This window comes from Encephalitozoon cuniculi, chromosome VII, assembly GCF_000091225.2.
Source record: "Encephalitozoon cuniculi GB-M1 chromosome VII, complete sequence".
In the NCBI taxonomy this organism is placed as follows: Eukaryota; Fungi; Microsporidia; family Unikaryonidae; genus Encephalitozoon; species Encephalitozoon cuniculi.
The window spans coordinates 57153-77268 of record NC_003234.1 but is presented as its reverse complement, the minus strand read 5'-3'; the positions used below and the strand labels follow the sequence as shown (position 1 = coordinate 77268).

Sequence of the window (20116 nt, the reverse complement as noted above, 5' to 3'; positions counted from 1 at the left end):
ACGATGAAGGAAGCAGCGGAGTTCCTAAGAAACGTGCCAATGGACAAAAGGCCATGCGTCTACACAAGGGCACAGGCTACAGCGCTGTATGAGGAGCATCGCAAGCAGATTCTGAAGAAATTGGTGGTCAGGGAGGTCCAGAAAAGAGTAACCAACAAGATACTTGGAAAGGAGAATAGCGAGACAGACCTGCTGTTTCTCAAAAGACGCTATAACACCTCTATGAGTGGAATCAGTGACATGTTGACCGATGACGAGTGTCTGGACCCTGTGTGTGGGGTAGAGGATCTAGATCGCAGTGAAGTGCAAGATCCCCAGTCATCATGTTCTCAAGCATCTGGCCCAGACATAGATAGCTCTGAAGCGAAGCCCGGGCGCCACAGACTCAAGAGGGCTGAGAGGTTTGTAGACTTGGAGGCAAGCATGTCCGGAGACGAGAGTGAATCTCCTTACGAAGAAGAAGACGACCTTGGGGACCTATCGTTCGTTGCCTCATCTGATGAAGATTATGAGCCATCCGCCAGGAAGCACAACTACGACATGCTAAAGATAAACAGGAGCATGTTGAAGAGGCTCAAGAAGAGGTTTTCAAAGAAATCCCGCTGCAAAGTCTTTTTCGGGCCAAAAAACTACACAGAAAAAGTATCGGATGATGAAGAGGAGAAGGATGAGAAGGCAGATCTGCTTGAGGATACAATCGAGGACATTGCAGGAGACTTTGTGTTTCCTAAAGAGGAGATGGAGTATCCGGCAGAGGCAAGATGCCTCCTTGCCAAGACCGATCAGATCGAGTTTGTCGAGGATGTTAGGCTAGCAGAAAAGAGGCTGGGAGAGGGGAGGCGTGAATGGGACTTTGACAACAGCGGAGACAAGTAAATATATTGTTTAATGAGGCTATCCGCACTAATGCTCTACAGATGGTATGTGAGTTCGAGTGTTTCGAATACATCTTCTGAGACCTCGTGGTGTAGACATGTTTTAGAGCCTTGGGAGAGATCTAACAAAACGGTCACTTCACATCCGTTCCTTTCTATGACACTGGGGCCAAGGATACTAGACGCAAACCCTCCAAGGTTAGACAGTGTAAGCAAAAAGAAAACCTTCCCTTCCTTGTTGGGAGGGCTGATGCTCTTGAGATATACAGCGCTTTTTCTTCTTATCCAGACGGCTGTCAGGTCGATGGGCACAACTACCTTACCGGAGAAGACTAACTTCTCCAGCCTCATCTCGAACTCATCGCTCCCATCCCCAGTGAGGAGCGGTAGCCTAGAAGGGCTGAAGATGACATGGATGGTTGACGAGGTTTCGCGCAAGGTCTTATACACAGGCATGAATATCTCTGCACCTGCAATACTCCCTGAAACCCCATGGATATTAGCACAAGATATCCTAGAAAACAGGATCCTGATTCTAAGCTGTTCTGTAAAGTATGTCCTTGTACTTTCTCCGTTGAACAATATGGCATTCCCGGAACACTTGGCGACATTGGACCGATCTAGCTCCACAGACTTGACAATAAACTCACTCCTGTCAACCCCGCACAGCCTGTATGGGTTGACTCCGTACCTACATGCATCTAGCTCCTCCACCTTGCTCATTACATCTCTCAGCACCATCCTCCAATTTCTCTCTCTGATACACCCTGTGGACCCCAGCTTTATGGACTCCTCGAATCCCAGGTTTATCCCCTGCTTGAGCAGCCTCGATGCACTTATCGAAAACAAAAATGCAGTTCTATACTTTTTCTTCTCCAGAGACTTTAGGTACACCCTATAATACAGCAGAATTGCTTGGCACCTTCTTGCCCTAGGGATATTTTCGGCCATTCTTCTGACAGCAAAGAACGGCAGCATGTCCATTGCTTCCAGGACGAATCTGATCTCTAGTTCAGGGTTTCCTCTATAAGACGCAAGTATGCTGAATGCTTCATCGATATAGCTGCCCTCAGTTGCCTCAGATCCATGCTGTTGTAGGCTCTCGAGCCTTCTCATCAGATCGAGCTCTTTGGAAAGCCTCTGCAGCTCTTTCCCGCAGTTCCTTGGGCAAACGGGAGGTAGAAGGCCAAGCTTCGTACATAGCACGTAGCGATCGTCTAGGCCCTCTCCGTGCCCTATGCAATGGCTGAGGAGCTTCGAAACATGGGCAACCAGTTTTCTCCTGTATTCCTCCCAGGATATCTGTGAGTCAGACTCCCATGGAATTGGAGACTCGTTGAAGAACAACCTCCCGCTCCTGTACACAGAGTAGATGTCAATCATATTGAAAGAATCATTGCCAAAAACACTCTTAGTAGCACGAAAAAACTCCACTCTCATGAATGATCCTGGGGACATCAAGAGCTCCGCTGTCGAAAGAATGGAGTGGTCTAAGTCAAGCTCGGCATGGTATATACTCTCTACTAGCGGAAATCCCCTTGTTTTGGAGTGGCAAACCTTGATCGACCTCTTCATCTAGGAATAAACAAACTTTGGATATTAAGGCAAAGAATCAAGGCCGCTGCCATTGGTCTTACCAGAGGCTCGTCTGAGAGGTCCAAAAATCTGCAGGCATGGGGCCATTAATTCATGTGCGGGATCCAGGAGTCCTATTAATGATTGCACCTGATCACCCATGGATACCGAGGACATAAGAGTGGAGGTTGTCTGGAGAAACGTAACTGTGGAGTCGGTTTCGGAGCCTTTTAAGGGAGCTTTGATTAAAAGAATCCAGGGAAAGATAGAGCCTTCGACGATGACGGCGCTTCTGGGTGCAAGCGGAGCAGGAAAGACAACGATGTTGAATGCCATAATAGGAAAGACAAATGAGAGACTAAAGGTGTCGGGAGAGATCTTGCTAAATGGATATCCCGTGGATGCAAGTGTATGGAAATGTGCTGTGGGGTTTGTGGGAGAGCATCTTCATGCATACGAGACACAGACAGTCGAGGAAACACTGAGGTTTGCCGTGGCAATATCAAGAGACACAGGTCCAGAGACAGTTGTGAACGAGGAAGTTTCCTGCCTGATCAAGGCACTGGGACTCTCCAGGATTGCACACACACAGATTAGCTCGATATCAACTGGGGAAAGAACAAGACTCTCTCTGGGGATTACTCTTGCGAAGAGACCCTCCATACTGATTATGGATGAAGTCACTAACGAGCTTGATTCGTTCAATGTCGTCCACATTCTGAAGATTCTCATGGCTCTGAGACAGCAGGGGAAAGGAATCATGATTTCGTTCCAAAGGCTTCCACAGGAGATGCTTTCATTCTTCGATAAGATCATGATAATATGTCAAGGGGGCGTTGTGTTCAACGGATGTCCTGAGGAGTGTGTGGAATTCTTCAGAAGCTGTGGGCACGACCTCAAGAAGTACGTGGGTTCATCCGACTTTTTCATGGATGTCTTGTCTGTTGACACAACAACACCCGAGTCTGAGAAAATGTCTCTCGGCAGAATAGCAAGATTAAAAATGTGCTGGAAGAGAATAGAGCCTTTGGCAGTGTCGTCAATAATAGAGAAGACGGAGTTTCCTACAGTGTCCAGAAGATACATTCTGAGCTTTACACTTATCTTCAAAAGAAACTTGTCGGACTTCCTAAGGAGACATGAGCTTATGAGGATCCTAAGCATCCAAAAACTCACAACCCTGGCCCTTCTCGTCCTTGTCTACTTCCGGCTAGATTACACACAGAAGGGCATTCGGGATAGATTTGGAATCCTGTCGTTCATTGTGATGGGCAGTTTCGAAAAAACAGCAGCCGCTGCAATCATATTCCTTGACTCATACAGAAAGGCACTCAAAAGAGAGGTTTGTGCAGGAATGTATGGCGCTGCCATGTCCTACTTTGCCAGTCTGGTGTCCAGCTTCTGCATATTAGGCACATCGTGGATTGCCTACATTGCCGCGGCGTACTGGATCGTGGGGCTGAACCCAAACATCCTTAGATTTGTGTTTTTTGTGCTCATACTCGTGATTGTCACAGTCTTCTCCATGTCATTCGGAATTGTGGTTGCGCTGCACACAAAGACCCTTGTTCAGGCACAGGTGCTTACATCCGTACTGATTATGTCGTTTATAATACTTGGAGGAGCGTTTGTTGATCCAGGCACGATTCCAGGGTTTGCCAGGTGGGCCATATGGATATCTCCTGTGTATTATGCTCTCGAAATAGCTCTGCAGAGCCAGTTTGAGGGCCTGGTCTTTGAATGCAAAGGCTCGGAGAGATGTATTTCTAACGGAAACGAGGCTCTGCACCTATACGGATTCCGAAGGGTTGGGTATGGCGTGTCTGTAGGAATGCTCCTCCTCATCACCACCGTATCCATTGCTCTTGGAGCCATCTCGACGAACAGGGTTTTCAAACCAAGAAACAGCATATGACAAGGATTGAAAGAAGTAATTTAATGCCTCATGCTCTCATCTTCTATTCTTCAGCTGAAGAGACCTGACACAGATTCTCCTGGGCTCGTTTCTTTTCTCTTCGGCAATATCCTCCCAGTTTGGACATACCCTCTTCGTCTTCTTTCTTCTTTTGATATCATATTGTCTTAGATCCTCAGGAGTAAAGCCATAGTCATACTTTCCTCCCTCGATGAAGAACTTCTGGCTCGCGACGACAGTCTGCTCCCTCCTTTCCTTCTTTCCTATCGCCTCAAACAGTGAAAAAGGTAGAGATCCTCTGGAAATCTTGTATTCTCCTTTTTCCTTCAGAGACCTCATGCTGAAATCCAGTGCTGGGGAGACGCAATGGCCTGTGTCCAAAGGCCTGTACTCTATTTCATCGCCGGATGCACACGACTCTTCAGAGGCCTCCGAAGATTCCCCGGGATTCTCGAGAAGCCCGTTCTCTATTTGGAGGGAGAGCAAGAGCTCCTCGAGATTCGGGTCCGAGTGGATAACTTTATTAACTTTTCCCATGGAGGGCCAGAATGGGATACGCCATTTTCGTTTTTGGCCCAGCAGGATCCGGGAAGTCGACTTTTTGTAGGAACATACGAGAACACGGTGAGAACATGGGAAGAAGCTATAAGGTGATCAACCTAGACCCTGCACAGATCTCCGCCGCCGACGACTATTCCATTGACCTCAGAGACTTCATCACCATCAACGATGTTATGGAAGACTACGACTACGGACCAAACGGTGGGCTCTTGCTTGCATTGGAGGAGCTCTATGAAAATATCGAGGAGCTGGGATTGGAGGATCTTGAGGGATCCTTCCTTGTTTTCGATTGCCCAGGCCAAATAGAGCTGTTCATGCATTCCGATGTAATGCCCAAGATCATCGAGCATGTGGGTCGGTACTTCAAGTGCGGGGTTGTCTATGTTATGGAGTCCCAGTACCTGGTTGACATCAATAAGTATGTAAGCGGATGCTTCTGTGCACTCATCTCGATGGCAAGGCTCGACGTTCCTTGCATCAACGTGATTTCCAAAATGGATTTGATCAAAAATGAGGACTTGGAGGTGTTCTACACGCCGACCGAGGAACTTTCGATGCTGATTGGAGCAGGAAAGTATTCAAGAATATGTAAAAGAATGCTGAGCTTTGTCGCCGAGAACAACATGCTAGACTTCCACCCACTGGACTGGAGCAAGGAAGAATCAGTCAAAGGGATTCTCCACTGCATAGACAGTGCCGTGCAGTACTATGAAGGCTCCGAGCCCAGGGCAAGAGACTTTGATTGAAATAAAAGGCACGGGTAGAAAATCCTCTTTTTATTGTGGTCATGTCATGCAGAGATTCTTGACGATCTTGAGAAGCTCTCTCTGACAAGCTCGAGATCTGCATCGTCAACCTCCTTTTCAGGGTCAACCGTCATCTTGGGGCTGTAGTAGTTCCTTACCTTCTCGAGAACCCCAATGTTGCTGACATCCTTCTTGTGCTGGTTCGGGTATATGCTGGCGAATATCCTGGCAAACACATTGGCAACATAGTCCATCCGCGCCTCCCGGAACTCGTTGCTGCTCTCCCCGTCGCCCCGGAGCTCCGCAAGCCTCTCAGACTTGAACTCAATCCCCGCAGTCAGGAAGTTGAACAGGTAGTACAGCCGCGAGTAGGCAAACGTCTCCTGTGGCGTTCCAGACACCCTTCCATTGTTGATGAAGAAGTTCTTGATGTCTGCGTCAGAGATCTTCTCGGAAAGGAGGACGTCACCGTCTCCAGCACTCCTGTCGAGTGCATCAAGGCCCTCGCGGATATCCTTCATCAGATCGTCTCCTACCTCCGAGCCGTCAAACAGGTATCCCTCTCGGTCCTTCTCGTCCTGCGACATAATCCGAGAAACCGCCCTTATCAGTATATTGCTTACATCAAACCACGGGTTCCTGTCTGCATTGTTGTTCGGGAACAGAATCCTCATCATCTCCTCAACAGACTTCCCGCTGTAGCTTGCAAAAAACAGTCCTCCCTTCTCCTTCTTCATCTGCTCCATCAGGTCAGAGTGCTCCAGCTTCATGTTCTCCTGCAGCCCCTCAGACTCAACAATGAATCTCTCCCGGACCTTCAGAAAGTCCTCGTATGCAGGGAAGTTCAGGCTGAACTGGTGCTCGTGCCCCCGCGGAAAGTGCTCGGGCCTGTCAAACCGGATCAGATACGGACCCTCCTTGTCCTGCGAGATCCTGTAGAATCTCTTCCTGTCCTCCGTCTCGGGATGCTCGTTCTTCTTGATGAGCTTGTATCTCCCGTGCGTCATCAGCTTGTCTGCAAAGTTCACCCTCCAAGCATAGAAGTAGCTTCCATAGTACTGCGGATTCAAGTACTTGATTCCAAAGATAAACAGGAGCGCATAGTACACAGCAATCACCCCGACAAGTCCCAGAAAGCCTGTCCTCAGCGTTTTGAAAGTCCTCTTGGATCCGCTGCTGGTTTCTGCTCTCATCTTACCCCTCCTAGCAAAAGGATATTTATAATAAAATTTTATTGGTTCTTTCTTCCAGAGCCTCCCTCCCGCCGCGCGAAGACAATACATCCCCACCTCGCCACGGGCTACAGAAACCCTTCCGTCATAGATGCTGCAGAAGCACAGCACAAAACCAACGGCTTATATTAATTTACAGTCCCTTCGAGACCTTGTACAGATGCTTAATATGCTTGTACGGCTTTAAAACAACCGTCTCTGCATCATCCGTGCCTTTGAGTTCACCGCTGCTAGCCAAAGAACTAAGAACAGTGTTTGGATTGGGAATGAACGGGGGCTCAATCCTCCTGCTCTCAACCTCGTGCCAGTCTATCCCCTTGAAGAAAGGATGCCCCATTATCTCGCATATTCCTTTGGTCCCCAGCCTGGTAGCCCTGTTCTTGTCTAACAGCCCTGTTATTAGACACCTTGCAACCGGGCTTACATAGTGGGGAAACACAACATTGGACTCCAGTATCTTGTGGTAAATCGCATCTGCACTTGAGTCATAGAACGGAGGGTCTCCACACAGCATCTCGTAGATCATAACCCCCAGTCCCCAATAGTCGCTTGCACGCCCGTCATCCTCGCTCCTCAGCTTTTCTGGAGACATATATTCTGGAGTCCCTGAAATCATGTATATGTTTTCGCTTTCGTAGACAGAAAACCCAAAGTCAATCAGCTTTATGTGTCCTGTGGATGTGATCAGTATGTTCTCGGGCTTCAGATCTCTGTATAGAATGCCCCTTCCATGTATGAATCGCAAGGCGGAAATGATCTCTGCTGCATAAAACCGGGCCATCTGCTCATCAAATCTTCCGCACTTTTTGAGCCAGTAAAACAACTCTCCTCCTCCGACATACTCCATAATCAGTCCCACCTTTCCACCGTGGAAGTCTGTCGAGTACAGCTTTGCAACGAACGGGCACCCATAGATCCGCTTCAGAATGGAGATCTCGTTTTCAAGCTGATCCGCCAGCCTTTGCCTGAGAATCTCTCCGAAGTCGAGCATTTTCATTGCAAACACGGACGTGGGACTGCTCTTGAGCCTCACCAGATGCACCTTGCCAAAGGCCCCCACTCCCACGACTTTTACAAATTCGAAGTCCTGGATCTTCAACATCCTGGGCTGTCTTTATGCAGAATAAAATCGCCGGCTGCGGATGGGACTGGAAAATCAATCACGGTTTACCAGGCATCTTTTTATTTGCATTGGAGGCCTCGCAGGCAAACAGACAGCCTATGCAGACAGTCGAATGTCATTTGCCCAGAGCTCTGACTTCACCTGTAATGAATCACTCCTTGAAGAGGCTATTGGTTCAAACAGAGAAGAACAAAGCATATGGAACCCTGTTCTGGAACCAGTGCTGATGGGCGAAGCTGGGGATGAAATGGCCGGGGAGCCACAGGACGATACAGAAGAAGATGTGGGGGACGTGCTGGCTGCGCTTGGGCACTTTGTTAGAAAGATAGAGGACGAAAGAGGGGACTCAAGGAAGATTTTCCCGGGGAATTCGTTGTCGGTGGAAAGGGCTCTCAAGCATCTTACCGAAAAACAGCGTCTGTCCATAAGGGGGCTACTGGGCAGATATACCTTGAGCCCCACGATCCAGGCGTTGAGCCCCATGCCCAGGTCTGAGATGCATTACTATCTAGGCCTTTCACACGAAAAAGGCCTTTTTGGGGTAAGGAGAAGCCATAGAAGGGCGTTCGAGCACTACATAATAGCTGCCCAGCTAGGAAGTCCTGCCGGAACCTTCAGGGTTGCACAGTGTTACGAAAAGGGGATAGGGAAGAAAAGGAACATGAGGAATGCATTGCATTTTTATAGATGTGCCGCAAAGCTTGGCTTAGTGGAGGCGATGCACACATATGGGGTAATAATCCTGTTTGGGGAGGTGGGGGATGGCACCGATCTGGAGATTGGAGTCTTCTATCTGAGACTTGCTGCAAAAAAGGCAACACATGCCTATCCATATGCTCTGTATGACCTAGGAAGGTGCTATGAGGGAGGCAAGGGCCCAGATATCATATCTCCTGACGACTCCTATGCATTCAAGCTCTATCTAAAGGGAGCATCTCTGGACTGTCCCAACTGCCAGTTCCGAGTTGCAAGGTGTCTTGAGGCGGGGGAGATGGGTCAAGAGAAGGACGTGGCAAGGGCTGTGGAGTGGTATGCCAAGGCAACAGACCTTGGGCAGTCGGATGCACAGCTAAGACTCTCCGTCCTGTTTCTGAACGGGCTGGAGAATGTAGTTGAAAGGAACTACAAGTTAGGATTCAGGCTTGGGCTCAAAGCAGCTGCAAGAGAAAACATTTCTGCTGCATACCTGGTTTCAGACTGCTACGAACAAGGTGTAGGAGTCAAGAAGAATACCCTGCTGGCACGGTGGTGGAGCAGAATAGCGGGCGAGCTTAGGATGGCACAAGGAGAGCCTCCGGTTGAGAGAGTAATGATGGTGATTTCCGACGAAGACTCCGGCATCGAGCAGCTTGACTTCGAGGACGGAATGGCGGCTGGGCTGATAAAGGCACAGTGACTGCCTTATATCTAGTGTATTAAATTTTTATCAGGACTTGTGAGGTTGCCAAGACACACAACACACAGAAGATCTGGGGAGTTATATATATCCTGAAGGCCTTTATTCATACTTTCTCGCCTTTCAGTTCCTTGGCTTTGAGTCTTCTCCCGTTGTTGTCGTAGTCGTCAGACTCGATTCTTCTCAGAAGTATTGCAAAATAGTACAGAAACAGCCCGTCGAATGTGGCAATCCTTAGAAAGTAGAGGATGGCCAGGATCACCACATACATCGAGCTGATGTTTGAAAATACCACAACAAGAAACGCTGCTATAGCACGGACACCCGTTGTAAGTATCACAAACTTGTACAGGCTGGACATTTTTCCATAAAACGTAACCAGGTCTAATAGCCCGGCTACGATGGCTGTGATAAGGAAGATAAGGCTGGTTCCCCTCGAGATCCAGTGCAGGAACTCGTTCTTGTTCCCCTCGCAGGAAATAAGGTACACGGGAATCGATTCGAACATGGTGAAGAACATTAGGTACTTCGTCATTTCGTGGAGAGGAAGATTCACCTCAAGTGGAATGGAGCTTCCAAGACTCGACTTCTCAACATTATCTATTGTGTCCATTGTCTTTGCCTCCACAGCATTTACCGCACCGAGAACCTTCTCCTGCTTGTCTTCCATCATTCATTGCTTTCCATCTTTTTTATTTTATGCTTGAATTCATCAATCGGAGCAGACTCCTTTTCCCCTTTTTGCGTCTCTCTCCTTATTCGGAGACGGTGCCGCAAAGCTCTTTTCCGGGACGGAGGGAGGCAGGCCAGCCCTCTGCTTCCAGAGAGGATGTGGAATCTCCGCGGCGTCCTTCTCATCCTCCAAGATCTTAAAATTTTACTGCTCAGAGGGTTTTGGAGGCCATGGCTCTAGAAAAAGAAGAAGAGGTAGACTTGATCGATCTGTGCGAAAGGAATCCGGAGCTGGCAAACAGCATGGTGCTAGGGGTTTCCGAGCATCCTTATCTGTCCAAGAAGGTTCTCAGGAAGATTCCATGTGCATTATTCACGGACAATGCATGTAACAGCAAGAACATCAATAGGATCGTCACTGTAAATGGGACAGTGATCAGGGCCTACGAAACCTTGATAAGGAATGTCACCAGCGAGTTGGTGTGCCTGAAGTGCAATGTCAGGGCATACAGATGTTCTGCAGGGAAAAGGAAGGACAGGATGCTGTGCGAGTCCTGCGGCTCGTCTCTTTTGAGGGACCGGAGGTGCTTTGGAGGGGCAATTCCAAGCCAGAAGATAAGGATCCAAGACATAGGAAATCGCAGCTCGATGTCAGAAACACTGGAAGTGGTTCTTGAGGAGGATCTTGCAGGGAAGTTCCTTCCCGGAGACAATTTGCTGATAACAGGGACGGTTCTTATAAGGTGGAGACCGTTCAAGGTGGGCGAGCAAATGGCCAGCTCTATATACATGCATGCGCTTGCTGTCCACAAGCAGGATGAAGAGTCGATGGGCGACTCGTTCGGGAGGACATTCCTGGGAAGGCTGGACGGAATGGGATGGTTTGAAAGAAGGCTTCTCCTCGTCAATTCATTTGCTGAGGAGATACAAGGACTAGAGAATGTTAAGCTTGGGCTCCTCCTCGCACTAGTAAGCGGAAGCCACGGGGCAGACCAGAAGAGCGGCACAAGATCGAACTCGCACATCCTCTTGGTTGGAGACTCCGGGACAGGAAAGTCCCACCTCCTGAAGACATGTTCAAGGCTTCTGTCTCCCGCAGTCCTTACGAATGGAGTGGGAACCACACAGGCAGGTCTTACAACCTGCGCAGTAAGACAAGGAAGGGAGTGGGTGCTGGAAGCGGGGGCCCTAGTACTTGCAGACACAGGTCTTTGCTGCATCGACGAGTTCAACAAGCTTAAGGTCAACGAAAAGAACGGACTGTTGGAGGCAATGGAGCAGCAAACCCTTAGCATAGCAAAGGCTGGAATCGTCTCCTCACTAAACACCAGATGCTCTGTCATTGCTGCAATAAACACAAGACACAAGTACAGCTTCAACAAAAGCATCTCGGAAAACATCATGGTTGCAACGCCCCTGATTAGTAGATTTGACCTTATATTTGGATTGTTTGACGACAGAGACGGTAGAAGCGACCTGCTAATTGTAGATAAGATTCTTGGGCGGAGGCCAGAGACCGGGCTTACAGACAAGAAGCAGGGCTCTGTCTGCTGGGATCACAACATCCTGAGGAACTACATAGGTGTTGCAAGGAAAAGAAGGGCTGTCATCCCGGATGACCTCAACGCAGTTTTACTGAGCTATTACCACCACAGGAGGAAGGCCGAGGGGGCCAACGAGTTCAACACAGTCAGAATGCTGGAAAGTCTTGCAAGGCTCACAGAAGCACACTCCAAGCTGCTGAACTCCGAAAGGGCTGAGGAAGGCGATGTGTACAGCGCGATTATACTGCTGGAGACAGCACTAGGTACCAAGCCTCTTGTGGAAATAGATCCTTGCAGGGTGTTTGTTGACGAGGCCTACCACAATATGGTGGTTTCTGGGCTAAAGACAAAGATCATGGGAGGTGAGATATGGAAATAAATTTATACAAGCTCTAGAGGAGCAGAACATTCAGGTTCTTTCCGTACTCCCGGGCCTTCTGGACTAAAATGGGCTTCTTGTCGGGAAAGAACTCCAGACATCTTTTCAAAACCTTTATTCCAAGCTCGCTCCTCACAACATCCTCTATCTTCGAGACGAAAAACTCAAAAATAAGGTCGGGATCGAACCTGAGTATCTTCTGGATCGTGTAATTTCCGATCTCATGGGTTATCAGAAACTTTCCAAACCTCTTGAAGTACTTGGATAGAAGCCTTTGTGTTAACGGTGTCTTGGACACGGAAATCAGCATCTGGATAGTATATGCTCCATGCTTGTTTGCTGCTATAGGGGCAATGTCGTATTCGAGGTTCTGGATGACCCGTGCAATGCTGACCTCAGGCAGCATCCCTATCGCCTCCTGCATTACCTTGTTCGACTGACTTCCAACAGCCAGCTCCTTGGTGTTCTTGAAGATGAATTCAATGTTCCCCATCTCTAGGCTTTGTGCCATCGTCTTCACCTCGCTCTTCGAGAAAAAGTTTCTGAGGTGTAAAAAGTGCTCGATTTTCTTTTCAAAAACGGCTTCCTGGGGGAGTTCCTTATTCCAGACGCCAGAATCAGGCTCTTCATACTGAAAGCAGGGCATACAGCCTTCTCCCGTGCACCCGTGCAAATCGTTTGTGTGGGTCCTGCCTTCGGAAGAGCTGTCTGCTTCCAAATATGCCTTCTCATTGGAGGATGAAGCACAGGTCTCTCTGCCCCGGGAGGAATCTGCAGGATTCATGTTCAATAGTGCAATACTAGCCCACTCAGAGGAGGAAAGCAGGAGTGCCTGCTCAAAGTCGCTCGTCTCAGAAAAGTGTAGTTCCACATACGGCAGAAATTGTCTGTAAAACGATATGGAGTCCTCCACAGTAAAGAAGTATATAAATATGAGATCCTCTCCATGTCTTATATCCTTCACCCGGACGTCGTGCTTCAGCGCAGTCTCGATAAAACTCCTTTCAAACGCCGCCCCCATCGTCTTGTAGCCATAGAGATGCATTGCCCCTTTAGTCCTGTTGTTCTCTCCCCTGCTTTCTCTCTTCTGCTTTCCGGCCGTCGAATTCAGGTCGAAAAAGTCGATAGAAACCTCCTTTGTGTTGAACATCGCCCCATCCGGACAGTTCTCGTCATCACACAATCCCACTGAATCCTTCGTCTCCGGTGCTTCCAGTCTCTGACCAGATTCTCTTACCATTTCCTTGCGCCGAGGAATCACTCTGACATCCCGAGGCTGTTTGCAGCTCCCAGCCTCGTTCATTCGCATCTTTATTACCTTCGAAGGCTCTTCTATAGTTAGGTTCATGTCAACTCCAGACAACTCGCCTTTATATCTTATGGAAAGTGTCCATCAGCAAGAGCTATCCCTCGACCAAGCAATCTAATCACAGGAACAAATAGAATGCAATTTCCCACCAATCAATGCAGATTAATATCTACAGTCCGTCCAATGGATCCGCGCAGTAGGTATAGGTCTATTTAGCACAGGGTTTGCTTCTAAGAGTATCCATATCTTTCAAACACCAACCTGTTTAGGATACCCTGGTCAACAGGACACTTTCTAGTCATAACACCGCCACTCCCGATGGAAAGATCTATCTCCTCAAGCATTTCTATCGTCTCTTCAATAACATCATCCCAATCGCTGCTGGGCATGCCGCCATCAACCAGCTTTTGATACTCAGGATTTTGCCCTGTCCTCAGAAAAACATTGGGGAGCTGGAAGTTGGCTTCCTTGGGCACAATACAAACCTCCTCGTCATCTATGGCCTCCGTCTGGAAGCTGTTCTCAAGAGGTGTCATCAGCCTCGGCACGAGCCACAGGTCCGACTGACGAATCGACAGCGCCTTTATCACCTTCCCGTACTTTGACTTGATATTCATCCAGGGCGCCTAAACCCCAAAATTTTTGCCCCCGCAATGACAGTAGCCCAGACATACTCGCCGGTCTCTGATGAAAAGGTGCAGAGCATACTAAGACTGATTCAGAGTGCCACAAGGTCAAGGAACATCAAGAAGGGCATAAACGAATCAACGAAGTGCCTCAGTAAGGGGATTGCCCTCCTTGTTGTCATAGCATGCGATGTAGAGCCACAGGAGATAACGGCACTTCTGCCCATAATATGCGAGGATAAGGGGGTTTCCTTTGTCCACGTCCCCTCCAAAGACGCTCTGGGGGTGGCATGTGGCATCGATAGGCCAATTGCTGCATGCACAATCTACTATCTAAAGGGGGCAGAGCCCTTGCGCTTGGAAGAGAAGATCAAGGAGGCTCTCAGGTAAAGTATAGATGGATATGTGTTTGCAGCGCAGCTCACGATTAAAGAATCAGAACTCACTCTTTTACTTCTTTACTTGCTATCAGACCAGACAGAACCAGCCGTTGCTCGTCGTCCAAGTCGAGAGACATAAGCTTCTCGTCTAGCCTCGCCTTGCCTCCCAGCAAAAACGCCTCCTTTGCATCGTAGTATACATCATTCCCAATATCCTGCTTGTTCAAAGCAATCTCCTCCTCCGTGGACAGGATCAAAATCTTTTCTCTCTCCTTTATGGTGATGACATTGGCCTGCTTCTCATCCTCTGTATCATGAAGACTCGTCGACTTTTCTGCCACAAATTTCATTCTCATTACTTACCCTCAGGCATCCTTCGGATTAAAACAACCCAGGGTGTCTTTGGCTGCAGGCCTATGGAAATAGCGGTCCGTATATGGTTGAGAAGTCTCCTTAATGAAGAGTCTTTCACTGGCAAGCACATGCATATGGATTTTAATTGGTCGCCACAAAGATAAAATTTTTAGTCCCCGGGCAAGCAAGGATGGATGACATGGATAAGGACAACATAGTGAATGGGGCCGAAAAGCCGCCGTTGAGCAGGGCAGACAATGCTGTGTTGACAAATGCAGTGTTCCAAGGATTCATTACATTCTGCATCCTAATAGCGTACGTCATCCTCAGAAAAAGAGCAAAATGGCTCTATTCGCCAAATGTCAGAGGCAGGCCCTCCCACCCTTGCTACAATTACACGGGGTTCCTGAGCTGGATCATCCCTGTTGTGACGGTCAACGACACGATTCTTCTTTCAATCATAGGGCTGGATGCATTCATGATGCTGCAGACGTTGAAGATGCTCTACAGGATCCTCTTCATCCTATCCCTCTTTGTCATTCCGTCGCTGGGATACTTGTTCTGGACAAACCAACGGGAGAACGTAGAACACTCTGATCAGTGGCTAGTCAGGCTTTCCTTGGGAAGCTTAGATCCAGACTCTGGAAGCTACAGACTCGTAATCCCTGTTGTATATCTTATATCTGGATTCATAATGTATTCTATCTTTATATACTACAAGAGATATATCGTCCTCAGGCAGGCATATCTGCGGAACCCAGCAATCATGACATCCATAATAACCCTGAAGAAGCTTTCCAACCACCTTGGAAGCTCGGAAAGGTCGACGGAGTATGTGAACCTTCCAAACAGGACACTGCTTGTTTCAAGACTTCCAAGCTATGTTAATAACGATGTAGACCTTTATGAGTTCATCAACGCTCTCGGGGTCGGGGAGATTGATGACAGCGTGCTCGTGTACGATACCAACACCCTGCAGAGCCTCTACGGTGAAAGGGATAGCTACATTTACAACATTGAAAAGGAGATTAACGAGAAATTTGTGCGAATAAATGATTGGTCTGAAAAGAACCGGGAGGCATGCGAGAGGAGCATATCCGGCTTCAAGGAAAGCATCTCTAGGACTGTCGAGGAGGCCAAAATAGAGGGGACCTTCGACCCTTCCCAGAAGAGGCAGCTCATTGTGCTATTTCTCAACGGAGCCAAGCAATTTGAAAACAAGCTCAAGGAGGGAGAGGACGTCTCAAGGGTAAGCCTTTACCTGGAAAAGCTGAATGACGTGAATGCAAGGATTAGTAGGGAAAAGGAGATCATAAAGACTGAAGAGGCAGGAGACAAAGACGTTAGGATTGTGGAGTTGGTCTCGCGCAACAACACTCTCTTTCTGAGAGGGGACATATCGCAGGATGTAAGCTTCTTCTCGTTTCACCATATACTCAACTACAGGAAGTACAAGATGTACTTCACATTGGATCTCCCTTCGAAAACAAAAAGGGGGTTTGTCACATTCAAGGACCAGAGAAGCGCAAACATAGTGAAGCAGTCGCAAATAGGATCGAGGATATTTTCTGTCACAACAGAAGATGCGCCGGCCCCAAACGACGTCATCTGGGAAAACATAACAAACAGCGAGGTGGAAAACTACATGTACAGCATCTTTGGGACGGTGTTCTTCATTCTCTTCATTGTGCTGTTCTCGTCCATGGTTACTAGTATTGTTACTCTACTGGTAAACTTCGAGGGTTTTAAGGAAAGTAAGCTTATATCCTCGTTTCTGTCCAGGTATGAAACGATTGCTGACTCTCTGCGAGGTGCTCTGTCTCCACTCATCTACAACTCCATGCTGCTGCTTGTCCCAACAGTCATAACTGCGCTTATGAACATGGAGGGGATCTATTCATACTCAACCCTTCAGCAGAAGCTGATGGACAAGCTCTGTAACTTCCTGTTTTTCAACGGGTTTGCCTCCGTGTTCTTTGTAACAAGCTTTTACAGGCTCTTTTCGGATGTTCTGTCCAGAAACAAGGAGATATATGACATTGTCGAAGCATTCAGCAAAGAGTCTCTAGAGTCCTCGGTGTTCTTTGCAAACATAATCATTCAGAAGTCCCTGGTTGGAACTGCACTAACGCTACTGAAGCCTGCACCGCTGCTGATTAACTACATTATCTTTCCATTCACGGGAAGAAAGACAAGGAGAGAGAAGCTTGATGCCGAGTTCTCACCGCCATTCGACTTTGGGACCATATTTCCGTCGTGCCTCACCGTGTTCTCGATGTCGATAGCCTATGCAGTGATGTGCCCTCCCATTCTTCTTCTTGGGGCATTCTTCTACTTCTGCAACTACCTAGCATTCAAATCCGAGTTTCTGTACTCCTCCAGAAACGAGTATGAATCTGGAGGGGGGTATTGGGACTCTGCATGCCAGAACATAGTGTTTTCCCTTATATTCTTCCAGGTTGTCACATTTGCAAAGATGTCCTCGGACAAGAGATTCTATCTGTCGATGTCACTGTTTCCGATTATCCTCATCACATTTATATTTCGCAACAGCCTCAGGAAGATGTTCTACAAGTCCTGCCACTTCTATCCGCTGAACATCAAGGAGGAGGAGTATCTGGACACCTTTACCGAGAAGGTTCTTGTGGACAGAGTTAATCTTTTGGAAAGCTGGTCTGAGATAGGGAAGGGGCCGGATGTTGATATTCTTCGGCTGGCAGAGCTGGGAATCAAGGATACGAAGGAGATTGAGAAGGAGTCGTACTACAACGATCCAAACACAGCTACATCAAACTCATCTCTTATTCTCCCAGAAAACTTCTTCAAAACCATCTGGTTTCTGGTAAACAACGATAGAGAGGATTTGTTCGGACTGAGAGCAGAATAAATTGTCATTTTGTATTTTATCTTAACAAAGTCGCTATGCTCTGCCCATGGACGCAGACTCCGAGATTGGATTCGAGAGCTTCTTCCAAAGCAGCAGCAACAGAGAGGATGAAGGCTCGGATTTGCTAAGCGGGCTTGATTCAATCCAGATGAGCTGTGAGGACATGCTTTTCTTTAGCTCTGACAACACTGTGAGAAAGGAGTTGCGTGCCTGCGAGTCCCTAGAGCAGGAGAACCAGACATTTTACGATTTCGACTCTGATTCGTTGGAGGTACTTGAGGATACCGAGAAGGCGGAGGAGTACAGAGCCACAGAAGCTGATGACTTGCACGGCCTTCATATGCTGGGCACTGATGGAGGCCACCCCACCACTTCCCCTCGAAAGCGTCCGTCTCTTGAGCCGGATAATGATCCGTGCAGGAGTCATGCAGATCTGGAAAGCCCTGTGTCGGACACGGTGTTTTCTGGATTTACCACAGGGTCCAGAAAAAAGATTCAGGTGAGGAAAGAAAGCATAGACTCGGCGTACAAGATGTTTAGAGATGAGGAGGTGGAAAAGCTGGATGCTTATCCGACGGCCCTAGCCCCTCCAAAGCCGGATGACAGGCCTGAAAAAGAAGAGGCAGGCATGGATCCTAGGCGAGTCTACGAAGAAATAGAGAGGAGGTTTCCGCAGGAGGATGCAGACAGGGTTTTTGCTCAATTTACATGGTCTTGGATCTATTTTTTCTTTGGGAGAAGATGGCCGGAGTTTAGCGATCTTGTAGATAGGATAGAGGAGCAGGTCAGGGTGAGGCTGGAAAGCGAATACTCTGTGCTCCGGAGAATTGTCGAGGGGGACGATGTACCATGGAGATACATGATTCTCCTAGTTGTTGGAATAGACAAGGAGCGGATAGAGGTGTTTGATGGATACTACAGTCTTTATGCACTTTATGATGACCCTCTCAGAAGGAGGATAGAAAAGAATGAGATCCGTGTTGGGTTTAAGCTCAGGGTCTTTGGGGCAGATCTGGAGGGGGGCAGGCCGATGTCCATTTTCGACACCGAGAATGTCTTTCTGAGGCTCCACCACAATGGAATCCAGGTTGTTCATTCCCGGCGGAGACTTGGATACAGGAAAAAGATGAGCTTCAGACTCAAAATATCCGACGTTCTTGGTGATGGAGGCCCTGTTAGCTGCATTGAGGGGACGATAGCCAAGGTTATTGAGACAAAGTATCTTGTGAAGGTGGAGAACTACAGCTGTACAACCGAAAGCCTCGAGCCTGAGCTCGACAGGATAGAGGATCTTGCCAGGAAAGCCCAGAGAGTCTTTTCGTCCCATGACATAAGAATCAGTATGTACACCAAGCTCCTTATCCGGGACGACAGCGGAGAGTGTACGGTAACGTGGTGGAATCCCATTCCGGATATCAAGGAGGGACAGATGATCAGATTTGTTTATCTGAATCCGTCGAGATCCAAAGGGCTTCATCTCAACACCAGCAGAAGAGGCTACGCTAAGCTTCTTGTGTAGAATCAAGGTCTTCGGGAATAAATTGAGTTGTTTCTGGGGCTTCTGGATGGACGGGCACCATGCGGACTTTATGGAGCGCTTAGAAGGAGGCAGTGCTAGAGGTGAGAGGCCTGAGGGGAACATTCTCGACACAGACAGCTCCATTACGATTCTTGATATCCCATGCTCGATATCCAATGCTGCTCGTCTAAGGACCTCCTCGGAGGAGGTGCAACAGAATACATTCCCAGAAAGCATTGACCCGGCCTTTGCAGATTACTACTTTGTCTTTCCACAAGGCCTGGAAAGCTTTGTGAGTAGAATAAAAAACAAGAGGTTTGTCTATAGGTTCTCCAAGGACAAAACTCTGGAAATAGTCAGATGCAGGGACCATAGATCCATGTGCACCTTAGACGTCGTTGACTTTGAAAAGGACGAAGTTGAGATGTGCGAAAACAGCATTTCTCTTGTTTTGAACAGAAGTAGGTGCCGAAGCTCCTCAAAGGCTGAGGAAGACAAGGAGTATAGAAGAGCACTAGAAGAGGGCAGGAAGTACGTTAGAAGGGAAAGCAGGTACGAAAGCAGGATTGAGAAGATGCATCTTGCACAGATCACAGGCAGTAGGAACTTCATATTCGTCGACGACCCCCAGAGCCTTCCTGGTGAGCTGAAAGCCGTTGTGAAGCACTTGGATTCAAAGGGCATTCACATACCCAAAACAAAGACATTCTCTCCAGAGCAGAAGACCGAGCATCTCCAGCATGTCCTGCAGAGCATCACGGGAATAGGAAAAAATGTAGCGCGAAGCTTATCCCTCCACTTCAGAAACATCAGCCGACTCCATTCATTCCTTGAAAACGACAGCGATGGGCTGCTGAAGGAATTCAAGATCTGGGACTCTGATGGAAAGCATTCCAGGCCATTGGGAGAAAAGCAGAGCAACAGGATAAAAAGCGCGTTTGGAGACGTCGGGAAGCTCTAGCCACTTCAGGCAGGGGCAAACAAATAAAGGAGATAGACTTCAAGATCCGGGCTTTAATAGCT

General features: G+C 48.1%; 17 protein-coding genes across 17 annotated transcripts; 9 read left to right on the top strand and 8 right to left on the bottom strand.

The window, feature by feature from the left end:
- Positions 1 to 3: 3 nt before the first annotated feature.
- ECU07_0580 (uncharacterized protein) lies at positions 4 to 876 on the top strand (the record flags this gene model as incomplete). Its single annotated transcript, NM_001041608.2, has 1 exon — positions 4 to 876. One exon carries the CDS (start codon positions 4 to 6, stop codon positions 874 to 876), a length of 873 nt encoding a protein of 290 aa, NP_585986.2.
- Positions 877 to 911: 35 nt separating this feature from the next.
- On the bottom strand, positions 912 to 2450 carry ECU07_0570 (uncharacterized protein; the record flags this gene model as incomplete). Its single annotated transcript, NM_001041607.1, has 1 exon — positions 912 to 2450. One exon carries the CDS (start codon positions 2448 to 2450, stop codon positions 912 to 914), a length of 1539 nt encoding a protein of 512 aa, NP_585985.1.
- Positions 2451 to 2610: 160 nt separating this feature from the next.
- Positions 2611 to 4365, top strand: ECU07_0560 (EPP-like transporter; the record flags this gene model as incomplete). Its single annotated transcript, NM_001041606.1, has 1 exon — positions 2611 to 4365. The coding sequence occupies one exon, from the start codon at positions 2611 to 2613 to the stop codon at positions 4363 to 4365; it is 1755 nt and encodes a 584-aa protein (NP_585984.1).
- Positions 4366 to 4401: 36 nt separating this feature from the next.
- On the bottom strand, positions 4402 to 4902 carry ECU07_0550 (uncharacterized protein; the record flags this gene model as incomplete). Its single annotated transcript, NM_001041605.1, has 1 exon — positions 4402 to 4902. One exon carries the CDS (start codon positions 4900 to 4902, stop codon positions 4402 to 4404), a length of 501 nt encoding a protein of 166 aa, NP_585983.1.
- An 11-nt stretch (positions 4903 to 4913) lies between these two features.
- On the top strand, positions 4914 to 5672 carry ECU07_0540 (uncharacterized protein; the record flags this gene model as incomplete). Its single annotated transcript, NM_001041604.1, has 1 exon — positions 4914 to 5672. One exon carries the CDS (start codon positions 4914 to 4916, stop codon positions 5670 to 5672), a length of 759 nt encoding a protein of 252 aa, NP_585982.1.
- A 44-nt stretch (positions 5673 to 5716) lies between these two features.
- ECU07_0530 (uncharacterized protein) lies at positions 5717 to 6865 on the bottom strand (the record flags this gene model as incomplete). Its single annotated transcript, NM_001041603.2, has 1 exon — positions 5717 to 6865. One exon carries the CDS (start codon positions 6863 to 6865, stop codon positions 5717 to 5719), a length of 1149 nt encoding a protein of 382 aa, NP_585981.2.
- Positions 6866 to 7037: 172 nt separating this feature from the next.
- On the bottom strand, positions 7038 to 8006 carry ECU07_0520 (serine/threonine kinase; the record flags this gene model as incomplete). Its single annotated transcript, NM_001041602.1, has 1 exon — positions 7038 to 8006. One exon carries the CDS (start codon positions 8004 to 8006, stop codon positions 7038 to 7040), a length of 969 nt encoding a protein of 322 aa, NP_585980.1.
- Positions 8007 to 8253: 247 nt separating this feature from the next.
- ECU07_0510 (uncharacterized protein) lies at positions 8254 to 9423 on the top strand (the record flags this gene model as incomplete). The annotated part of the gene is made up of 1 exon (NM_001041601.2): positions 8254 to 9423. One exon carries the CDS (start codon positions 8254 to 8256, stop codon positions 9421 to 9423), a length of 1170 nt encoding a protein of 389 aa, NP_585979.2.
- A 106-nt stretch (positions 9424 to 9529) lies between these two features.
- On the bottom strand, positions 9530 to 10096 carry ECU07_0500 (uncharacterized protein; the record flags this gene model as incomplete). Its single annotated transcript, NM_001041600.1, has 1 exon — positions 9530 to 10096. The coding sequence occupies one exon, from the start codon at positions 10094 to 10096 to the stop codon at positions 9530 to 9532; it is 567 nt and encodes a 188-aa protein (NP_585978.1).
- Positions 10097 to 10326: 230 nt separating this feature from the next.
- Positions 10327 to 12018, top strand: ECU07_0490 (uncharacterized protein; the record flags this gene model as incomplete). Its single annotated transcript, NM_001041599.1, has 1 exon — positions 10327 to 12018. One exon carries the CDS (start codon positions 10327 to 10329, stop codon positions 12016 to 12018), a length of 1692 nt encoding a protein of 563 aa, NP_585977.1.
- Positions 12019 to 12031: 13 nt separating this feature from the next.
- Positions 12032 to 13366, bottom strand: ECU07_0480 (uncharacterized protein; the record flags this gene model as incomplete). Its single annotated transcript, NM_001041598.1, has 1 exon — positions 12032 to 13366. The coding sequence occupies one exon, from the start codon at positions 13364 to 13366 to the stop codon at positions 12032 to 12034; it is 1335 nt and encodes a 444-aa protein (NP_585976.1).
- A 191-nt stretch (positions 13367 to 13557) lies between these two features.
- On the bottom strand, positions 13558 to 13944 carry ECU07_0470 (uncharacterized protein; the record flags this gene model as incomplete). Its single annotated transcript, NM_001041597.1, has 1 exon — positions 13558 to 13944. One exon carries the CDS (start codon positions 13942 to 13944, stop codon positions 13558 to 13560), a length of 387 nt encoding a protein of 128 aa, NP_585975.1.
- Positions 13945 to 13980: 36 nt separating this feature from the next.
- Positions 13981 to 14343, top strand: ECU07_0460 (rRNA processing protein; the record flags this gene model as incomplete). Its single annotated transcript, NM_001041596.1, has 1 exon — positions 13981 to 14343. One exon carries the CDS (start codon positions 13981 to 13983, stop codon positions 14341 to 14343), a length of 363 nt encoding a protein of 120 aa, NP_585974.1.
- Positions 14344 to 14395: 52 nt separating this feature from the next.
- ECU07_0455 (uncharacterized protein) lies at positions 14396 to 14689 on the bottom strand (the record flags this gene model as incomplete). The annotated part of the gene is made up of 1 exon (NM_001415176.1): positions 14396 to 14689. One exon carries the CDS (start codon positions 14687 to 14689, stop codon positions 14396 to 14398), a length of 294 nt encoding a protein of 97 aa, NP_001402509.1.
- Positions 14690 to 14877: 188 nt separating this feature from the next.
- On the top strand, positions 14878 to 17574 carry ECU07_0450 (uncharacterized protein; the record flags this gene model as incomplete). Its single annotated transcript, NM_001041595.1, has 1 exon — positions 14878 to 17574. The coding sequence occupies one exon, from the start codon at positions 14878 to 14880 to the stop codon at positions 17572 to 17574; it is 2697 nt and encodes an 898-aa protein (NP_585973.1).
- A 46-nt stretch (positions 17575 to 17620) lies between these two features.
- Positions 17621 to 19093, top strand: ECU07_0440 (uncharacterized protein; the record flags this gene model as incomplete). Its single annotated transcript, NM_001041594.1, has 1 exon — positions 17621 to 19093. One exon carries the CDS (start codon positions 17621 to 17623, stop codon positions 19091 to 19093), a length of 1473 nt encoding a protein of 490 aa, NP_585972.1.
- A 70-nt stretch (positions 19094 to 19163) lies between these two features.
- Positions 19164 to 20054, top strand: ECU07_0430 (uncharacterized protein; the record flags this gene model as incomplete). The annotated part of the gene is made up of 1 exon (NM_001041593.2): positions 19164 to 20054. The coding sequence occupies one exon, from the start codon at positions 19164 to 19166 to the stop codon at positions 20052 to 20054; it is 891 nt and encodes a 296-aa protein (NP_585971.2).
- Between the last annotated feature and the right edge of the window lie 62 nt (positions 20055 to 20116).